Source organism: Zingiber officinale, chromosome 1B (assembly GCF_018446385.1).
Source record: "Zingiber officinale cultivar Zhangliang chromosome 1B, Zo_v1.1, whole genome shotgun sequence".
In the NCBI taxonomy this organism is placed as follows: Eukaryota; Viridiplantae; Streptophyta; class Magnoliopsida; order Zingiberales; family Zingiberaceae; genus Zingiber; species Zingiber officinale.
The window spans coordinates 8,091,739-8,110,544 of NC_055986.1; the positions used below are offsets into that span (position 1 = coordinate 8,091,739).

The 18,806-nt window shown below is 36.2% G+C and overlaps 2 protein-coding genes across 4 annotated transcripts; both read left to right on the forward strand.

Annotated features, from left to right (window-relative positions):
• The first annotated feature begins 428 nt into the window (after window positions 1-428).
• LOC122048844 (alpha/beta hydrolase domain-containing protein 17C-like) lies at window positions 429-5,410 on the forward strand. Its single transcript, XM_042610364.1, has 5 exons — window positions 429-860; window positions 2,921-2,957; window positions 3,048-3,284; window positions 3,380-3,427; window positions 4,757-5,410. The coding sequence occupies exons 1-5, from the start codon at window positions 559-561 to the stop codon at window positions 5,240-5,242; spliced, it is 1,110 nt and encodes a 369-aa protein (XP_042466298.1). The 5' UTR covers window positions 429-558; the 3' UTR covers window positions 5,243-5,410.
• Window positions 5,411-6,133: 723 nt separating this feature from the next.
• LOC122048851 (protein DA1-related 1-like) lies at window positions 6,134-17,824 on the forward strand. 3 transcript variants are annotated; one of them, XM_042610369.1, is made up of 12 exons: window positions 6,134-6,277; window positions 7,479-7,616; window positions 8,551-8,650; window positions 10,266-10,398; window positions 13,107-13,227; window positions 13,307-13,390; window positions 15,693-15,812; window positions 15,992-16,204; window positions 16,284-16,346; window positions 16,469-16,587; window positions 16,789-16,847; window positions 17,282-17,824. In XM_042610369.1, exons 2-12 carry the CDS (start codon window positions 7,506-7,508, stop codon window positions 17,593-17,595), a joined length of 1,437 nt encoding a protein of 478 aa, XP_042466303.1. In that variant the 5' UTR covers window positions 6,134-6,277; window positions 7,479-7,505; the 3' UTR covers window positions 17,596-17,824. The 3 variants fall into 3 exon arrangements, with proteins under 3 accessions (XP_042466303.1, XP_042466310.1, XP_042466315.1); XM_042610376.1 differs by having other exon boundaries at window positions 7,482-7,616; XM_042610381.1 differs by lacking the exon at window positions 6,134-6,277 and adding an exon at window positions 6,401-6,511.
• Window positions 17,825-18,806: the final 982 nt, after the last annotated feature.

Here is an 18,806-nt window from a genome sequence, read left to right on the forward strand (position 1 = left end):
CTGATACTCTCTCCAAACAAAATACAAAGAAAATTATCCATAAACCTGACAACATCCCGCAACGTAGAATATTTACAAAACCCATATAAACGACAAAAAAACCCCACGATTCTCGCAGGAAGGTGAAGGTGTCGAGGCGCAAGTGCAAGGCTCGATATTTACTTAAAATCCTTCTTTAAGGCGAAATTACTGATAAATGTTGAGTTGATTTAACTATTTTAATAAATTATCTTTCAAGAATATTGTCATTCTATCAAACATTTTACTAAAAGGACGAAAAATAAAAAAAATATTGATTAAACTATTGATGTAAAGCTACGTTTAAATTAACTTTAATCTATCGAAATATCCCCCAAAACCTGGAAATAATATAATTAATAGTGCTTGTTCCCTGTTTTAGGTGATAATTAATTCTTCAATTTTGCTATCAATAAATCTCTCCTCACGCTGTCACTGGGCGAGAGAGAGAGACACAGAGACGGAGACAGGGGTCACCGTCGTACCGATCTCCCACACGGCGACAGAGAGAGGGAGAGAGGGAGAGAGAGAGCGAAGGGTATGGGAGGCGTGACGTCCTCGGTGTCGGCGAAGTTGGCGTTCTTCCCACCTTCGCCGCCGTCGTACGAGGTGGTTACGGAGCCGGAGTCTGGGGTGGTCCGGCTCAGCAACTACCCTCATCGGGAGAACGTGGAAGTGCTCCGCCTCCCCACCCGGCGCGGCACGGAGGTCGTGGCTCTCTACGTTCGCAACCCCCTCGCCGTGTCCACCGTCCTCTACTCTCACGGTAACGCCGCCGATCTTGGCCAGATGTACGAGCTCTTCGTCGAACTCAGCATCCATCTTCGCGTCAACCTCTTGGGGTAGGTAGATCCTTTCGCCTTCTCTTGGTGTGCTGTTCTAGTGGGTTTTGTTGCCGAGAACATCGAATTTCGATGGCTGAGAAAAAATCTTTGACTTCCTTTTTTTTTTTGCGGAAAAATAGTTCTTTTGTCAATTATAGCAATTTGACTCGTTTTGAAGTTCGATGTGGTGCTTTTTTAATCTTTGAATTAGTAATTCATGAAAATATGGAACCGCCACATTAGTGGCTCCCCCTAAAGCCGGTCCCACGGATATGGAGGGAAGTAAATGTAGGTACACAGTTGAAAGCGCATGATCGTGACGGTAACCTCAGGCAATGACATCCCGAGGATCGAATCTTGGACCTCTCGGCCACGAAACTATGCGCCCCCAACTGTGCTACACCCTGGGGACTTTGAATTAGTAATTCATGATATAGGAGCGCATTAAGCAAGTACTCGTTTGTTTAGGTCGAAGTGTGTAGTCGATTTCTATGTGTGGTGGGGACTCGGCATTCAAAGCTCAAGATTGTGGGTAAACATTAAGGCCTGGTATATATGGAAATTAATGATCGGATAATTCGACAACGTTTTTTCTTAACTTCTGGAGTCAATCAGATTTGGATATAGATATGGAGGGAAAAAAATAATAATATTCTTGTTTTAGGTCCATATTGTATGTTTTATGATTGAAATTAGCTCAGTGAAGCTGACATTTTTTAGGTTCAAATGCGAGTCACTTGATATTGTTTCGCATGACATGTTTTGCAAGTAAAGGATGTCAAAAATCCGGTCTTTCAGGATCAATACTTTCATCTCTTATTGTTTTTTACTGTCTAATCTGCATTTTATATATCGATTTTGATTGATGGGAAACGTTTAGTGGAGAAAAAACCCTCAGCGCATAGCTCAGGACCTGGCCACTGAGTTTAGATACCTTCATTTTCATGAATGTTTGGAAATTGCAGGATGAGAATGAATTTCTTTACAGCTTGATTCAGTGATAAACCTTGTGATTTATTGTTCCTTTTTTTTCAGATCATATCCTAGTCGTTGGCATCTAAAGAATCTAACATTCATGTCTGTTATAAAAAGGATGCAAAAGATACATATTTAACCTTTTTGCTTGTAATTTTTTACTCTTCTTGCCACTCTTCTGATACAACTTTTAAGTGGTCTCCATGGAGATACTGTATTTACTTCGTCGGATGGAGAGGGAAAGGAAGGGGGAGAGGAAAACAATGGGAAAGAAAAAAGATGATCTTTTACTATGTTTAACAATAGTGGAAGAAAATTTTAATTATGATCCTATAATGAACCAAATTTGGTTGAAGACCTATTTGTTTGCTGATTGCTGTTGTAAGATAATCTGATATAAGTTGGTATTCATGCTTCATCATGTTGCAAGAGGAAGAACAACAAAGAGGATATGCCAGTATAATGTGATATATTTTCTATAGACAGTCACATAAATAGCTTTTACCGAGCTGTAAAACAAGACTTTTTTAAAATGGAATCCTAGACTCAAAGGGATGAAAGATGATAATTTCCTAGATGCATTTAATAAGTCTCTTGTTCAGGGAGTTCATCCATTCTTTCTGATGGCTACCGACTGTTTTTCTGAAGTCGTAACAGCTAAATTAATTGAACTGACATTGTTAATTTCTTCATACAAAAGATGTATCAAACTACATGCATTTTATTTTTGTGTCAAGGCAAACAAGTAATCCTACTTCGAGATTTGATTTGCCAATTACAATGTTTCTACTGCCAACTGCTTCCGAATTTTGTGAAACCAGACTTGGCAAATATTTTTTGGGCTGAAGTCACATGTTCTAGTGTATTCTTTGCCGCTTCATTCTAAATTGTTTGCCGTGAATTTAAAATCGAACAAATTAGCTATTTTTCAACAATTCTCTTCATTTCAAACCTTTATTTATTTTTGTATATGGGTTTCTCAAGATGAACAAGGGAATGCATTTGAGTTGCTATCTCTTTAATGAGCACTGCCAACCCACTGCCAACTAATGAATGCTTCCATGACATTCTGCAACTTTCCTGAAGCTCCCATATATTTGCAGGTATGACTACTCTGGATACGGACAATCAACTGGAAAGGTTTATATACTCGCTTCCTTAACTATGTTCTATATTTTCTTGACGATTAGTAATAATGGTCAAAGTGACTAAAACTTTTCACTGATGTAGCCGAGTGAGCATAACACATATGCTGATATAGAGGCTGCTTATAAATGCCTCAAAGAAAACTATGGTGCCAAGGAGGATGAAATTATCCTATATGGTCAATCTGTAGGAAGTGGACCGACTGTGGATTTGGCTGCTCGCCTACCTTGCTTACGAGCTGTAGTATTGCATAGCCCTATACTCTCAGGTTTAAGAGTAATGTATCCTGTGAAACGTACATACTGGTTCGACATCTACAAGGTTGAATTTCACTTATTCTGGTTTTCTTTGCTTTTATTGTTTCTGCATCATAAGTTTTTATAATTTCTTAACATTCTAGTTAATTTTGCCTCCAGAATATTGACAAAATATCATTGGTCAACTGTCCCGTTCTAGTAATTCATGTAAGTATATTTCCTCTCACATTCTATATTTACTTGCACAAAGTTCAGTTTTGTGTTAAAATAACTCTTATTCTTTGGGGGAAATTTGTAGTTTCTTCATTATTTCTCTGAGATATTTTACATACTTGAAGAAGCTATTATTCTGGTAATCTGATTTGACCCATTCATCGAAACAAGGTGCAATACTTGTTCAATAATATATCTTAGCTAACTTTGAAGTGTCAGCATTATTTTGTGGTCCGGTATACTGTCTTCTTTGGTTGTAAGTGAAGTGTTGTCCAATAAATGTTCAAATTGACATAGATATCTGATACTGCTATGAGCAGATAAAAATGCAGTTAAATTGAAACTTTTGGCTCTTGTCAACGTCTTTCAGTTTCAGTTTTGCATGGTACACTGTATATCTTGCCACCAATTAATCCCCTTTTGCTCCATCACTATAAGATTTCTTATTTACAGTCGATCCCAAACAAACAAGTTATTGTGATTCTGATTATCTGTGTGGACTAAACAGATTGTAGCTACTATTGCTTGTTAGACTTGAAAGAGTATGATGCGACCACAAATATGGAATATTTGAATGTCATATGATGTTTGGGTTCTCACCATAAGTGAATATTGACTTTTATCATCGTGTGTTATAATCTATTTATGTAGTTAGTACATCTTTGTTTCTACTAACAAATCGGTATTAGGTAGTCTCTGAACTGTACATCTAATAGCATTCTCCACAAAATTCAACATTCTACCTTAATAGCTATTTGGAATTGCAGGATGAAACAAGAATCCTGTAGCACATGCCAAGAATTAAAGCTTTCATGCACTAAATTTTTGAACGCACAGCTAATTCATAAGTGTTTCCAGATTGAAGCGCACTACTTTTTGTTTCCATATTGGTCATTGGCCCCAAGTTAACTAAAGTCGGTGCATTTTCTGTTTTTAGCGTTTATTCCCCTCTTTATAGCACATATGCAATCTATTGGTCACAGTTTACCCACGATAAATTTGCTAATTATCCAATCAGTTTTGATTCCTTAATTAATATCGTTGAAATCATTGCCTTGTAACCTAGCAAAATTAAATAGTTTCCTGGTCGTCAAGGCTGATTTTGTTTCAAAAATAACTAACAGTTTGTCCTGCTTGAGGTATAAGTCCACTGTTTCGAGCGAAAGCTCCGTGTCTGCTTTCTCCAACATTCCTGTGTCTTTATAATAATAAAGAGTTCATAAAAGCTATCCTATGTCTCTGCACTTACGACATTTCTAATGAAAAGTTCGATGTTTCAATCATTACATGCAGTTGTTAATTTTTAGATGCACCATTCTGCAGGGCACAGCAGATGAAGTTGTGGACTTCTCTCATGGACAGCAACTGTGGGAAATGTGCAAGGAGAAGCATGAGCCACTCTGGCTTAAAGGAGGAAAACATTGTGACTTGGAACTTTTCCCTGATTACATCAAACACCTCCGAAAGTTCATAACAACAGTCGAGAAATGGAGAACTGACTGCACTTGGAGGACTTGGAGGAAATGCTCAGATCACTTTGAACCATCCAGGAGGAGCACTGATGGCTTCGAGCCAACAAGGAGGAGCACCAGTCGCCAAGAAAAAACAAAGCCAAACACAGATCAGCCAAGGAACAAGGACCAGAAGTATTACAATTTGGATAAGTTGGCAAAATTGGACGTCTCACTCGACCAAATGGAGAAGTCAAGGAGGAGTTTAGACTGCTTCGGTATGTTCACAAAGCACATAGATCAAATCGACAGAGGGAGGAAGAGCGTCGACAGATTGGATAGGATACGGGCTAGGTGAAGCGAAAGTATAACCTCTTTGTAAACCTTACGGTCTTGATTGTGTCGACCATCTGCACATTTGTTTGTGTTACAAATGATGTAATTTGGCTGGATAGATGCTTATTATACCGTTAGTTGTATGTTGAAAGGTGAACCTTGTTGATGAATGATTGTAGCTCTTCCTTAATGTTCAAACCATTCATGTGCCTGGAAGTAGTTAATCAGTTATTATCTGGATATTTTAACACGTTATTTAATAACCAAATTATATGAGCTACAAAATTTCAGCAACAAAAAAAATTATAAAATGTCTAGGGATTTTTACCCTGTATTCACTTGGAAGCGGTCAATTTGCACTACTGCTTCTTATCGCACCAAGCCCTCGGTGGGCTACAAAATTATAACAACATTCAATAATAGTATAATTTGTATGTATGGATTAGTAATCGGTTTAAATCGAACTGACTAAATTTTTGCCGAATTAATTGAACCGATTAAACTTTTTTTAAAAAATAGAACGGATCAAATCGATAAAACAACAATTAATTTGATTTTCGATTGAAATAATCAAATTTTTTGATTTGATTTGATTCTGATTTATTTTGGTTTGATTTGATTAGGTTTAATTCAATTGAATTCAATTCAATTTATAATATCGGTTCAGTTTGATTTCTATTTGATTTGATTTGATTCCCGTTTAATTTGATTCAACTCATAATATCGATTTAATCGGTTAAAAGAATTTTAATTAAAAAAAATGAAACTAAACCCGATTGATATTTTCAGAAAAAAAATCAAATTTCTAAATTAGCTTTTAACTTCAGTTTAATTAAATTTTCGTCCTACTTGATACGAGTTATATATTTTCTAACATTTTGCAATAATTACGTATAAGCACTCCCAAATTTAACGCTCGTGACGCGCGGTCACGTCAAAACTGCCGGCTACGGAGAGAGACTAACGTTGAACTGTACGCGTCCCTTCTTCCTGGGCCGATACTCGAAGGAGGAAGCCGTTCCATTCCTCCTCTGCTCCGCCGGCGATCTCTGCGAAGGTACTCACCTCTCTCCTCCTCGTATTGTATTCTCCGCCCAGCACTAATCTCGTTCCGTCCTTATTTCCTCCCTTTATTCGTTCCCGCTGCTGCCCGCATCAGCCCCCCTCTTGCGATTAGAGACGTTAGGGTTTCTGCCCAATCCCAATCCTAATCCTCGACCACGAGATTCAGATATTCTTTTGCAGCTAATTTGCTTGGGCCGCGATGCTCGCATCGAACAGAACTATGACGGTGATTGTGCTTATCCTTTGTGTGCGTTATGACCTTCGATGTGCTGATCCTTGCTCCACAAGTGTCTTTTTTCTGCGTGTCCCATATGATACCTGATCCCTTGTATGTACCCAGCGGCACGATTTCCAATCGTGTGGTCTCCCGTAAAGAACAAAGTAACTACTTTACATGGTTTCAAGCCAAAAATTCTTGGAGGAATCTGAATATGCTATTTGGATGTTGACGAATGACTTGTATTATTCTAGATCTCTGAGAATGGCAGTTGAAAGTTCCATTTTTGTCTTGTTTATCCTTTTTGTTGTGAAAATTGCATGCCATTTTCTAATATGGCACTCAACAACTGTTTGAGATATTTCATCTTTCAGTTGAAGAGAACATGGCTATGTTTTTCATAACGCCAGCCCCATGGGCATAATGGGCAACTTATGCCATTTTCTAATTTAGTTTGCAATTAGAGAACTTATCAGGTCTCCATATCCTTGTCACTCTTAACATTGGTATTATTTCTTTAAAAACATGCAAGTGTTACCCCATTATACAAAGTGGGCCATTTCATCCCACATGAATTTTGAAAAAGTTGATAATAAACTTTGAACAATAAACAAGAGTTACAGGACAAATATTTCTATTTTGTTGATAAATTATTATGCTTCTATTGTATCATTATACATTTTAATCTGTCTTCACTTTTATGATCTATCTTGTACTAGAAATTTATAGCTTTACCAGTGAAAACATGCCATTCCTGCAAGTTCACTTTATATCAACAACTAAATTCTTACTTTTTTGAAGTACTTAAAGATTATAACATGTGCTTCTCTACCACATATTTTTGATTATGTTTTTTATAACAATGATTTAATCAAATTATGCTCTGTTTCCTGAATTGTTTATTGCTTCTAAATTTTTGACTTGCCTATGCTGTTTTATGCTGATCGGGTGAATAATATGCAACCATAATTTACAGCAGGAATGTTAAGATAGCATACACATTATGGGTTGGCTGAGCAAATTTTTTAAAGGCTCCAGCCATAGAGTATCGGAGGGGCAATATCAAGACAGATATGGGGATGATGGAGTTTGGAATGAACCATTTAATTCCTTGGTAAGTGGTAAATTACAAGGATCTAAACTTTCTTGTTCCCCCTTTTATCAAACAATTTGTTTCAGCTTGCCTATTGCTTCTTTGCCACATGATCTCATCATTCCATTTCCTTCCATGGTGAAAATAAAATTTGTGAATTTGATAATAACTCAATGAAACATGTTATTGAGGAGGTTGAGGATCTATTTAGGTGTGCTTATTGGCCTTATTCATAGTGTATATGTGTGGGTAATCATTCTGGGCTCAAACATTTATTGCAATTTTTCATGACATGGTATCAGATATTTCTCCTTATCTACCTTAACTACATCAACCACACATGGGTGATTGTCCATGTAGCAAATCTCTACAAATATCTTGACTATGCTTAGTACAATTATTGTCAGAAGAATAGTGTATCCTCCATGTACATGTCCATGTCCATCACACCAATTTTTTTTCCCCAGGACCAATATGAACCAAAGGACTTACTGTTTTGCGCACATAGTTTTGAAATTCTTGTTGTTAGGGCAGAGCGATAACCCTAGAATTAGAAATTTGGATTTGACCTAAGAAATGGGAGAACAATTGTATGAACAACATGACAAAGACTATGTTGGATCTGTGCGTTCGAAGGAGGGGGGGGGGGTTGAATATTGACCGTCGTTTAGACTTAGGTACATTGTTAAACATCGAAACCTTAGAGGTTGATTGTACCAACAGAGTCTTTATATTCTTTATTTTAAAATGCACAAATATCATCACAAAACTTAGGAAATAGTTTGCATAGAAGGCCCTAGCCACCCGCTGTTTTCATCTAAAAAAATAAAACAGGTTGTTCTTCAGATCACTCATTGTTTGACACAGCTATGAGGAAACCAATTTTTTTTGGGTACTTAAGAGTTTTTTCCACCACTAAATTCTTAACACAAAATTTTTTATATCACAAATGCAGGGAACACAGAATCCCCTATCAGACTATGAAAATGAAGATATAGATCGTGCAATTGCACTTTCCTTATCTGAAGAAGAGCATAAAAAAGTAAAACCGACAGGTAAGTTCTATGCTATCCTATGTTGTATCAATAGCATATCTTGCCATACAATCTTTCATTCAAATTTTTTCTTTATACATAATAATACTATTCCAGAATGCAAAAGATTGTCTCTTTTCTTTTGCTGTTGTTTATGCTTGTTTGTGTTTCCATTTTTTGCATTACTCTTTTTCAACTGGGATTCAAATCTAGGCTTGGGCCAACTCAAACTAGAAACAAATATGATGTGTTGAAAAACAGATCAAACCCAATTAACCACAGGTGAAAATATGCTAGATTTGCGCTTTGTTAAAATGCTGAACCTGATTTCCATTTCTAAGTTTTCTGATCTATACTTGTGGACTAGTTGGATAGGTCTATCCCAATCAGACTACTAGTCTGTGTTTGTGGCTCTGAGAACTATAGGAAAATCAACGCATCTTCCTTTCTCAGACACATCTCTTATGTCTATATTCGTCAGCAATGCATATTTTGTGATTTGGAGTCAAATATAGATTGGTAGTGGATTTGTGAGAGCACCATCATCAAAAACTGTGCTGATCCGGGATCTTCTCCCATTGAACTCAATGCAATACTTAATACTAAAGATATATGTCGTAGCCTTTAGATACTTTACGCTGATTATGAAGATATAAAGAAACCATTATTCTTGTTTTGATTTGGCATCTACGTTGATAATTTTATAGTGGCTTCATAAGATACTAAAATAAATAAAATAGAATATGTACTGGATAATATAATAAGTTGCATAGTCATAATCATTTGAGGCTGGCTATATGGATCTATTCCACCATTGTGCTTGGTGCTCTATGCAAGGTCATATTATTTGCAACACAGGTCATTTCTTTTAACTATATCATTATGGTAGTATCACTTGGTTTGTACCTTCAACTTTAATTGCTTCAATTTTTCTAATCATAAATGTATTAAGTAAAAAATAGCGAGTGTATACTTTTTGGTGAAAATATCTTGTATTCATATGCTAACTATGAGAAATCTAATAAATGCATGTGCTAGAACTCTAGTATGTTCTTCAGTGTTTGTGAAACTGAAATTTGAGAAGTTTGAAAAAAAAATTAATTTTAAATTGCACTTGGAAAGCTCTTTTAGGCACATTTCTTTGGGAATTCTCCCATTAAAATTATTATTTTCTTGTGATGGATATGTGAGGGGTTGTTTCTGTTGAAAATAAGGATGATATTTTAGTTCAAGGAATCATTGTATCCATAAGTTTAATAAGCATATCTTTCATCTTGGATTTTCAATGGAAATAACAACCATTAGATTCTTTCAGTTTATTTAACTTTAATGATTTTCTTTTTTATCTTTAATTTTTTTTAAAAAAAATTATCTTTGTTACAGAATGGATTAAAATGCATGATCTTTCTTGATGAAATGGTCTCTTTGATTATTCTTTAGAATGCCTCTTTTCTTGTTACTGATGTATTAAAGTTTGTGAGTTTCTTCTTTTGCAATGCATAATTTTATTAAAAGATTGAAATCTTCTGGATAATCCATAATACTCCTAGAAGATTCCTTGATGCCTTAATAGTTAATAATAGTCAACACGCTACCTATAATTTGATTTGGTTTCTCAATTGTTGCTTTCTGTTAGAAAATGTTTCTAGCTTGGAGGAAGATGAGCAGCTTGCAAGGGCTTTGCAAGAAAGTCTTAATGTATATTCTCCTCCTCGAGAAAATGGCCATTCTTTTCAGCCAATGCCATTTCTGTTCTCATCAGGGTTCAGGTGATTTTGCTTCTAAACCTGGTCTAGTTTAAATACTTGATTCATTCTCAAGAGCATCAGAGATATGGAATGGAACAGATGTTATATAATATGTGTAATATATATTATCTGTTGTTTCTCTTTCTCTAGTTATTTTTCGGATGGGTTCTACAGGATTGATGTTTAGTTTTGGTCAAATAACATAATCAAAGCGTTCTTATCAGTTTTTGGTAAAGTTGTATACCATATTTGATAACACATGTAGTCAGTTTTGAGTGTAAAATTGATCGTTATGGGCGAGCCTGATGTGATTATGGTACCATTGCCATGGTGTTTACTCCATGATGTTGTTTTGCTTTGTTTGCCATAATAGTCAACTTGGGAATCAGCAATGTGTATTGATCAGATAGTAGGGATTAGACAATAACACTTGACCAAATGGTGAAAACTTGGAATTCATGGCTTGTTTGTATATACTCGGCCAATTAACTACTTTTCCTTGGTAATGTCAGGAATCTAATTTGGTACAAGATAATTGCTTCTAGGTGGACATAACCAAATAAAATTCAATTTGAAAAGAAAATTTGAGACTTTAATTTCATTTCTGGTGACCTATAGACTAATAGAAAAAGTTACTGGATTGTCAGTCAAAATACAAGCACATATTTTTATAACAGGTATACAGTTTATTGAACTGTCTGAATGCCAGAACTTTATCATATTTTCTGCCATTCTGAAAAATTCATGCACCATACACTGAATATGTTAATTGTGTTTACAACGTACAGGTATGTTTCATTATCTTTTCAAGTATGCATTTTTTTTATCATCATTCAAATTTGAGCAAAAGGAAAAAGTTTTAGGATTTCAAATCATGGTGTATCATCAAATGTTCCTATTATTCCAGTTGGTAAATACTAGAAGAAAAGTTATCACATAGACAAGTTTGACGATGATATTGATTTGCAGCGGAATGGACTCAAAGCAATGCTAACACCTTAATTTACTTGGTATTTACCTCAAGCGAGGTGACTAATCCAAGGATCCGGCGCTCTCTCACACATCCACTATGAAAGAGCACCTTCTCGGAAACAATCTGGAGGTCGAAAAGCCTCGTAAAAGCTCACACACAGAAATACAAGAAGAAGAATAAGAGGAAGCTAATACAATAAGAAATCTTACTAGATTTATAGCAAATGAATCCCTAGTTTCTTTCTTCTTGCTTGTAGACACCTCTTAATGAACTTGGAAGTGAAGCAATGCTTCACTCTAAGCCTCCAAGAACTGGTGTGAAGTTGGTGAGACATGTGGACGAGAGAGTTGTTGAAACAATGTCGAGCAAAACCCTTTTCTAGGGCTCTTCAAGCACCTTAATCGATTAAGAATCTTCTTAATCGATTACTGCAATCACCACATCAGCAACATGCTCAGAACGACTATATTTTCGAACCTTAAGCAATTACCCTAATCGCTTAAGCAGGGTGTAATTGATTACCCTAATCGATTACGCTCCCTTCTGTTCAATCGCGAGAGGGCCGTAAGTGATTAAGCTTCCCTGCTTAATCGCTTACCGTAACTTTTATTTTAAATAGAAAACTTCTTAAGCGATTGCCCAATCGCTTAAGATGTGCCTAATTGATTAGCCTAATTGATTAGCCTGATCGATTAGGCACCCGATTAGACACCTCTCTGTGCATTCGCGAAAACTGGCTCAATTGATTACCATTATCTATTAAGCATGTCGTAATCGATTACCATAATCAATTACGGCCCTTTCTGTTTCCTCACAGAGAGGTCGTTAAGCGATCACCCTGATTGCTTAAGGCTTGTTAAATCGCTTACCCTAAGCGATTTAGCAACCCTAGCTCCTAAACTCGAGCCCTAGGATTCCTTGCCCAACATCCGGTCAACCGTGACATGTTGGGATTCCTTGCCTACCATCTGGTCAAACATAACTTGCTGGGACTTCTTCACCAAGTGCCCGGTCAATTCTTTGACCCACCTGGACTTTCAATCACTAGGTGTCTGGTCAACCTTTGACCCACCTGAATTTTCAACTGTCTGGCTTCACTCACTAGGACTTCCTCACTATCCAGCTTCACTCACTTGGGTTTTTCACCTAGCTTCATTCACCGGACTTTTCATCTACCTACTAGGACTTTTCATTTGCCTAGTTTCATTCATTAGGGCTTTTCACCTATCTTCACTCATCGGGATTTTCCATCTGCCTAGCTTCACTCATTAGGGCTTTTCAACTGCCTGACTTCACTCACCAGGACGTTCACATCAAGTGTCTGGTCAACATTGACCCACTTGGATTTTCTTCCTCTGTCAACCTTTCCGTTGTCTTGCCCTTGTCTAATTTCCAGTTAAGATTTCTCAGTCAGGTATCCGGTCAACGTTAACCTACTTGACTCTTATTCACATCAAACTGGTCAAACTTTGACCAGAAGAGAATTACACCAATAATCTCCCTAAACAGACAATTGCACCTTCCATATATTATCAAGCATCAAAACTCAAACATAAGACTCAAGCTTGAGCCAACTCAAGCTTAGTCAAACTTGACCTAGGAAAATTGCATCAACAATCATGACATTTTCAATGAAAAAATACCATCGCTTGCACTCACTGTGTCTCTTGGTTTCCTTTCGTTACTATAGTCCAGTGCCAAATGATTTGAACTCAATGCTTCTTGTTTCTCATTATTTTATACCTTGATGCTGTAGGATGTGCGCTGGATGTAATAATGAGATTGGCCATGGCCGTTTTCTTAGTTGCATGGATGCTTATTGGCATCCAGAATGTTTTTGTTGCCATTCCTGTAAACAGCCAATATCTGATTATGAGGTAAATATTAACGGCTATGGTATATGTATACACGGACAATATTTAATACTCACTAAGTCACCATTCTTCCTTGTTACAGTTCTCCATGTCTGGGAATTATCCATACCATAAATCTTGCTACAAGGAGCTTTATCATCCCAAATGTGATGTATGCAAGCAATTTGTGAGTACTTATCTTTCTAGAAAATCCTTGGAATAATATAATGAGAATTAGAAAAAGATCATTGGTCTTTATTTTGTTGAAAGTTTAAATAATAGTAACATAATATGAGAAAGGACATTTCATCACTTCTTTCCTGTAAAAGAAAGGACATTTTATTTTGTTGTCTGCAAAGGATATTTATTGTTTGGACTTGTTTGTTCCAATTAACTCATCATTGCATAATATCCCTTGTCTTTTTGATGTTGAAATTCTTGTATTCAATAACTTGAAGCTTACGGTCTCATGTCACAGGATCTGTAATTATTACTTATTACTTAGTATGTTCATCTTGTCAAGACATCTAAGGTTGACTTGTGGTGGAACATGCATAGTAATTACTAAGTAAGAGAAAGACTTGTGTCATTCTCTGGAACCTAGTTAGCATGATCACCTCATGTTGCTAAGACCTCAGACTTTTCGTTGACTGCTAAATTCCACAGATTTCACGGTAACAATAAGAAATATTCCTGTGCAAATTTCTGTCAAACTATTTGAGCTTTTCATCACTTGATTAAACTTTTTTTTAAGAACCTCTACCTAATAAACTAATAGACCTGTATCACGGGCTTCTCTTGAGGAAAAAAGTGGAAACAACTCTCACTGATACTAGATTCAAAATCAAGATAAAAGTTTCCTTGCTTAAGCATGAGGCATAAATATAACCAAAGGTAAAATTAGAATGTGGTCGCTGGTAATTTGGTTATTTATTTATTTATTCAACCAAATGTCATACTTCTCTTAGCATCCAATAGTCAATCCATATCTACCATTATTTAACCAAGGTCACATTTAATCGTAGTTCAAGTTTGCAACCCTAATGTTTTTCTTCTTTTTTTTTTTTGTGTAAAAGAGGAAGGAAAACCCAGGAGTACCCCATTATTAATGAAGAAAAGGTTGCAGAATATTTATATATAATGAAGTGATCTGAGAGAAGGAAACAAAGAAAAAGTAAACTGGGATTCTATTTTTATATAGAGAATCCTTATATTTGATAAGCGTTTCATTTTAATTTATCCTTGTAATTAAAATTGGGATTATATTTTGCACATAATAATAACACAACTCACTTTTCTTCTCGGGCAGTTTCTTAATTATGGTACTTCACCTAATGAAGTTAGGCTAGGTAGCTTAGGTTCAACAATTTGGATCTTTTATGCAAGGTTTAAAATTTTGACCCATGCCGAGGTTTCAGTCTTGGACCGGAATGATACAGTTTCGACACCGTATCGTGTCGTGCTAATATAGTTTTAGTGTTTTGTAAATATAACATATATTAATTAAAAAATAAAATATTTAACTTAAATATTTAAAAAATAAACAACATAAAAAATAATCTTTAAAAAAGGAAAAGATATGAAAATAGATAATAAATAAATAAAATTTTTATGAGGGTTTAATAAAATCTATTTAGATTATCTCCATCATAACTAAGAGTTGATTAAAATAATTAACCTAAGTTTAATTAAAAAAAATCTGAAATCCCACACCAGACGCGAGCTCGCGCTACTTCGGCTGTGCCGCGGGGTTGCGCGACCCCTCAGCCATGGCCACGGGGATTGCGTGACTCCTCCGGGGCGATCACGGCGGTCGTGCGACCCCTCTGCAGCAGTCACAGGGTCGCACAACGTCTCCGTGGCGGTAGGGAAAGGGTTATGCGACCCCTCTGCTGTTGTTGCGAGGTCGACCGATCCCTTCGCTGCGACCACGAGGTTGCGCAACACGTCGCAACTGTCGTGGGTTTGGTGCCGGGCATGGGGGCGCGCAACACATCGCAGTTGTTGTGGGTCTGGTGCCGGGGTCGTGCCGGTGCGGGTCGCCGAGTGGAACGATATGTTTCGCCCGTTTCGACTGTCTCGGCACGGCACTTTAAACCATGCTTTTATGTTTCCTTCTCAGTTGATGTTGAAGTTGCTGTCTCTACTAATAAGAACCTTTTATATCATGTTGCTAGGCCCAATGGGAAATACTGTCCTTGTTATTTTACCAACAAAAATGCCTTAGTTTCTTGTCAATTGTCCTCTGCAATGATACACCGATTATTGTTCATGAAGATTAACACAATATAAACAGATGATTATTTGTCAATCCAATTTACCATGAAAGGCCATGCTTCTGAAATCTAAACCTGTCTCACTATGTACGTTGACTTTTGGATGCTGAGTCTCAAATTCTGCTGCAGCTATATTAAGGAATTCCATAATGAGCTTTTTCTTTTAAGAAGTTTTGGCTAATGCATAGCCTATTATCATGATTTTTTTTTCAGATACCGACAAATATGAATGGCCTTATTGAGTACAGAGCACATCCTTTCTGGTTGCAGAAGTATTGCCCTTCTCATGAAATGGATGGTACACCAAGATGCTGTAGTTGTGAAAGAATGGAGGTTCTTTTTAAGTTTCTAATATCAAGCTTCAAGTTTTAGAAAATTTATTTACTTGGATACAATTTATTAATAATGGCTTTCTCTGTCGACATAAAAACCTTTTATCTTCTCAGTATATTTGCATAATGTTTTTTTAATTATGTGGTATTTTATTCCCTTCTGTTTTATGCAAATTCCAGCCCAGAGACTCAAAGTATGTCACTTTAGATGATGGGAGGAAGCTCTGCTTAGAGTGCCTTGATTCCTCAATAATGGATACAAGTGAATGCCAACCACTATATCTTGATATACAGGAATTTTATGAAGGCCTAAATATGAAAATTGAACAGCAGGTTCCTTTGCTTCTTGTTGAGAGACAAGCTCTAAATGAGGCCATGGAAGGAGAGAAACATGTGAGCCAAATTGCATGGAAATAATTGTTGTCATTATTTATTCAGAATTTAGCACGATGTTTGGTTTTCTTTTGTTTAGGGTCATCATCGCCTCCCAGAAACAAGAGGCCTTTGCCTATCTGAGGAACAGACTGTTAGCACGGTAGAAACTTTATTCACCTGACTTAGTTTTTTTGATTCCTGGTTCAGTGATATTCAGGTTGCATTATTTTTGTGTTTTTTCATCCTTGACCTTTTCATCAATACAACTTCAAATGCGGATAGATTTTAAGGAGACCAAGGATTGGAGCTGGAAACAGAGTCATGGACATGATAACAGAGCCATATAGATTGACTCGTAGATGTGAAGTAACTGCAATTCTCATTTTGTATGGTCTCCCAAGGTATTGCAAAATGCACGTTATTTTCCGTTGAAAATGACTTAAGCTCTTTAGAATACCCTACCAACCTTTTGCAATAGGCTACCAAAAGGTTAGATAACCTACAGAAAAGTTTGCCATTTAGAGAGAATATCATCGATTGAATTCACAAGTGATATGTGGTCCAATACGTTTGCTGAGCTTATTCTGTTCTTGTTTGTACAGACTACTAACAGGATCCATTTTAGCTCATGAGATGATGCACGCATGGCTCCGGCTCAAAGGTAGGTAGTTAATACTGATTTTAAATCTAATGGGTCTTCATGTTCTCAGTTGGGTAGGCATGAATTCATTTATTATAAATTTGCACCCGACACTTTAATCTATGTGAAATTAATTTGTTCAAGTCTTAAAAGAATTGGATCAGATTTTAGCTCACTGATTGCCTTTCCTGTGTATTAAACTATAGCTACCAGCTCAAAATGACTTGGGCTTATAACTTTTTTTGGATATACTGTTTTGGCTTTGGATTGTTCCGGTATACACACGCAACTGGATAATAGTCATTTCTAGTGTGATGAAAGAGTCATGAAAAAAATTCTCCATTTTAAGTTGCAAAAAAAATTTGACAACACTTGAAAGTATTTTGTGAGCTTCTAAAAACTGAATTTGTTTTTAATTCTTTTTTAATTCATCTGCCCTTCTCATTGCCTTGTAGGCTATCGCACCCTTAGTCAAGAAGTTGAAGAAGGGATTTGTCAGGTTCTAGCGCATATGTGGCTGGATTCAGAGATTCTGGGAGGTTCTGGCAGTAATGTTGCATCTACCTCTTCCTCCTCTTCCACATCATCGAAGAAGGGTTCAAGGTCTCAGTTTGAGAGGAAACTTGGAGATTTTTTTAAGCACCAGATTGAATCTGACACATCGCCGGCTTACGGAGATGGTTTCAGAGCTGGTAACCAAGCGGTTCTTCACTACGGCCTCCGTCGCACCCTCGATCATATCAAATTAACAGGCACATTTCCTATGTGAGGAATACGAGATTACGTGGATCACTTAGCCCTTCGATTGGATTCGAGGGTCTGAAGCTTTCCAAGAAAGATTACAACTTTTTTTTGAGGAACCAAAATGAAAAGACTATGCTGGTAAACAAGGGAAGTTATCAATCTACTGTATAAGTTAAATCCCAAATGATTAATTCTTTTTTATGAACTGTTACTATACGTTACACTAATAAGCTGGATTTAATCCACTTCCACAATCAGTTTCTCGCAACATTTTTTGTGCAGTTCAATGTAAAGTTTTTAGGAAACACAATAATACACAGATTTTTGCTGTTTGCGCAAAGAATTACTGATAACTTTTTTTATTTAAAACTTTATGCTTGATTCCATCGTTTGTTTCTACCTCTGGGAATTAGAGTGGAAATTTGAAAACTCATGCTCTTAAAGTTGGTTCCAAAATGTTTTATTTAACTGTTTTTAAAAACAAAATGGCATGTCACATCGAAAGGATGATCACCTTTTACTAGCTGCACGAGCATGATATAAGTATTTGCATGCTCAAGCTGAAGCCTAACATTCTGTTCAACAAGTTCATTATCAAATATTCATTCTTGGCATGAGTTTCCAAAGTCATCCTTAGTTACTTCTTGTTCAGGGTCACTTGGGTTGCATATACGATAGGGAATTGACATAGAAAGCAACTCACAACAATGGCATACAATAGAAGTCGTTCTCTCTCACGATAAAAGCAATAAATCTTGTAGGTGATCAAGAAGAACAACCTTTGACATATTATCCAAAGAGAATTTTATTTTATGTTGGACTTCTATTACCCTTTAGAAGATCATTTTTTATTAACTTAATTAATATTTGCAAAATATTAAAAAATCTTAAATCAGTGTTATCCCTGATTGAGCAGAAGATATATTATATTTTCGTTGAACCCTTTGGAGTATTAGATAATTGAAATTAAAAAAGACACAGTTTAGTCTCATTCATGACTAATATTTATTTTACACTATATTTTTTAAGTTTTTTTACCAGTGTTTGTAACTCTTCTCATAATCTCATTATGCCTTAGTCTTCTAGTATTCTGGAATAATTTTCTTAATTTTGGTTCATGTTTTTCTCTATAGTTTAGCCTAATTCTTTAGTTTTTAATTTTCATGATCTCCTTTACTGACGTGTTTTATTATTATTATTTAGATATGCACCCCAGATTGTTGAGTATGCTTATAT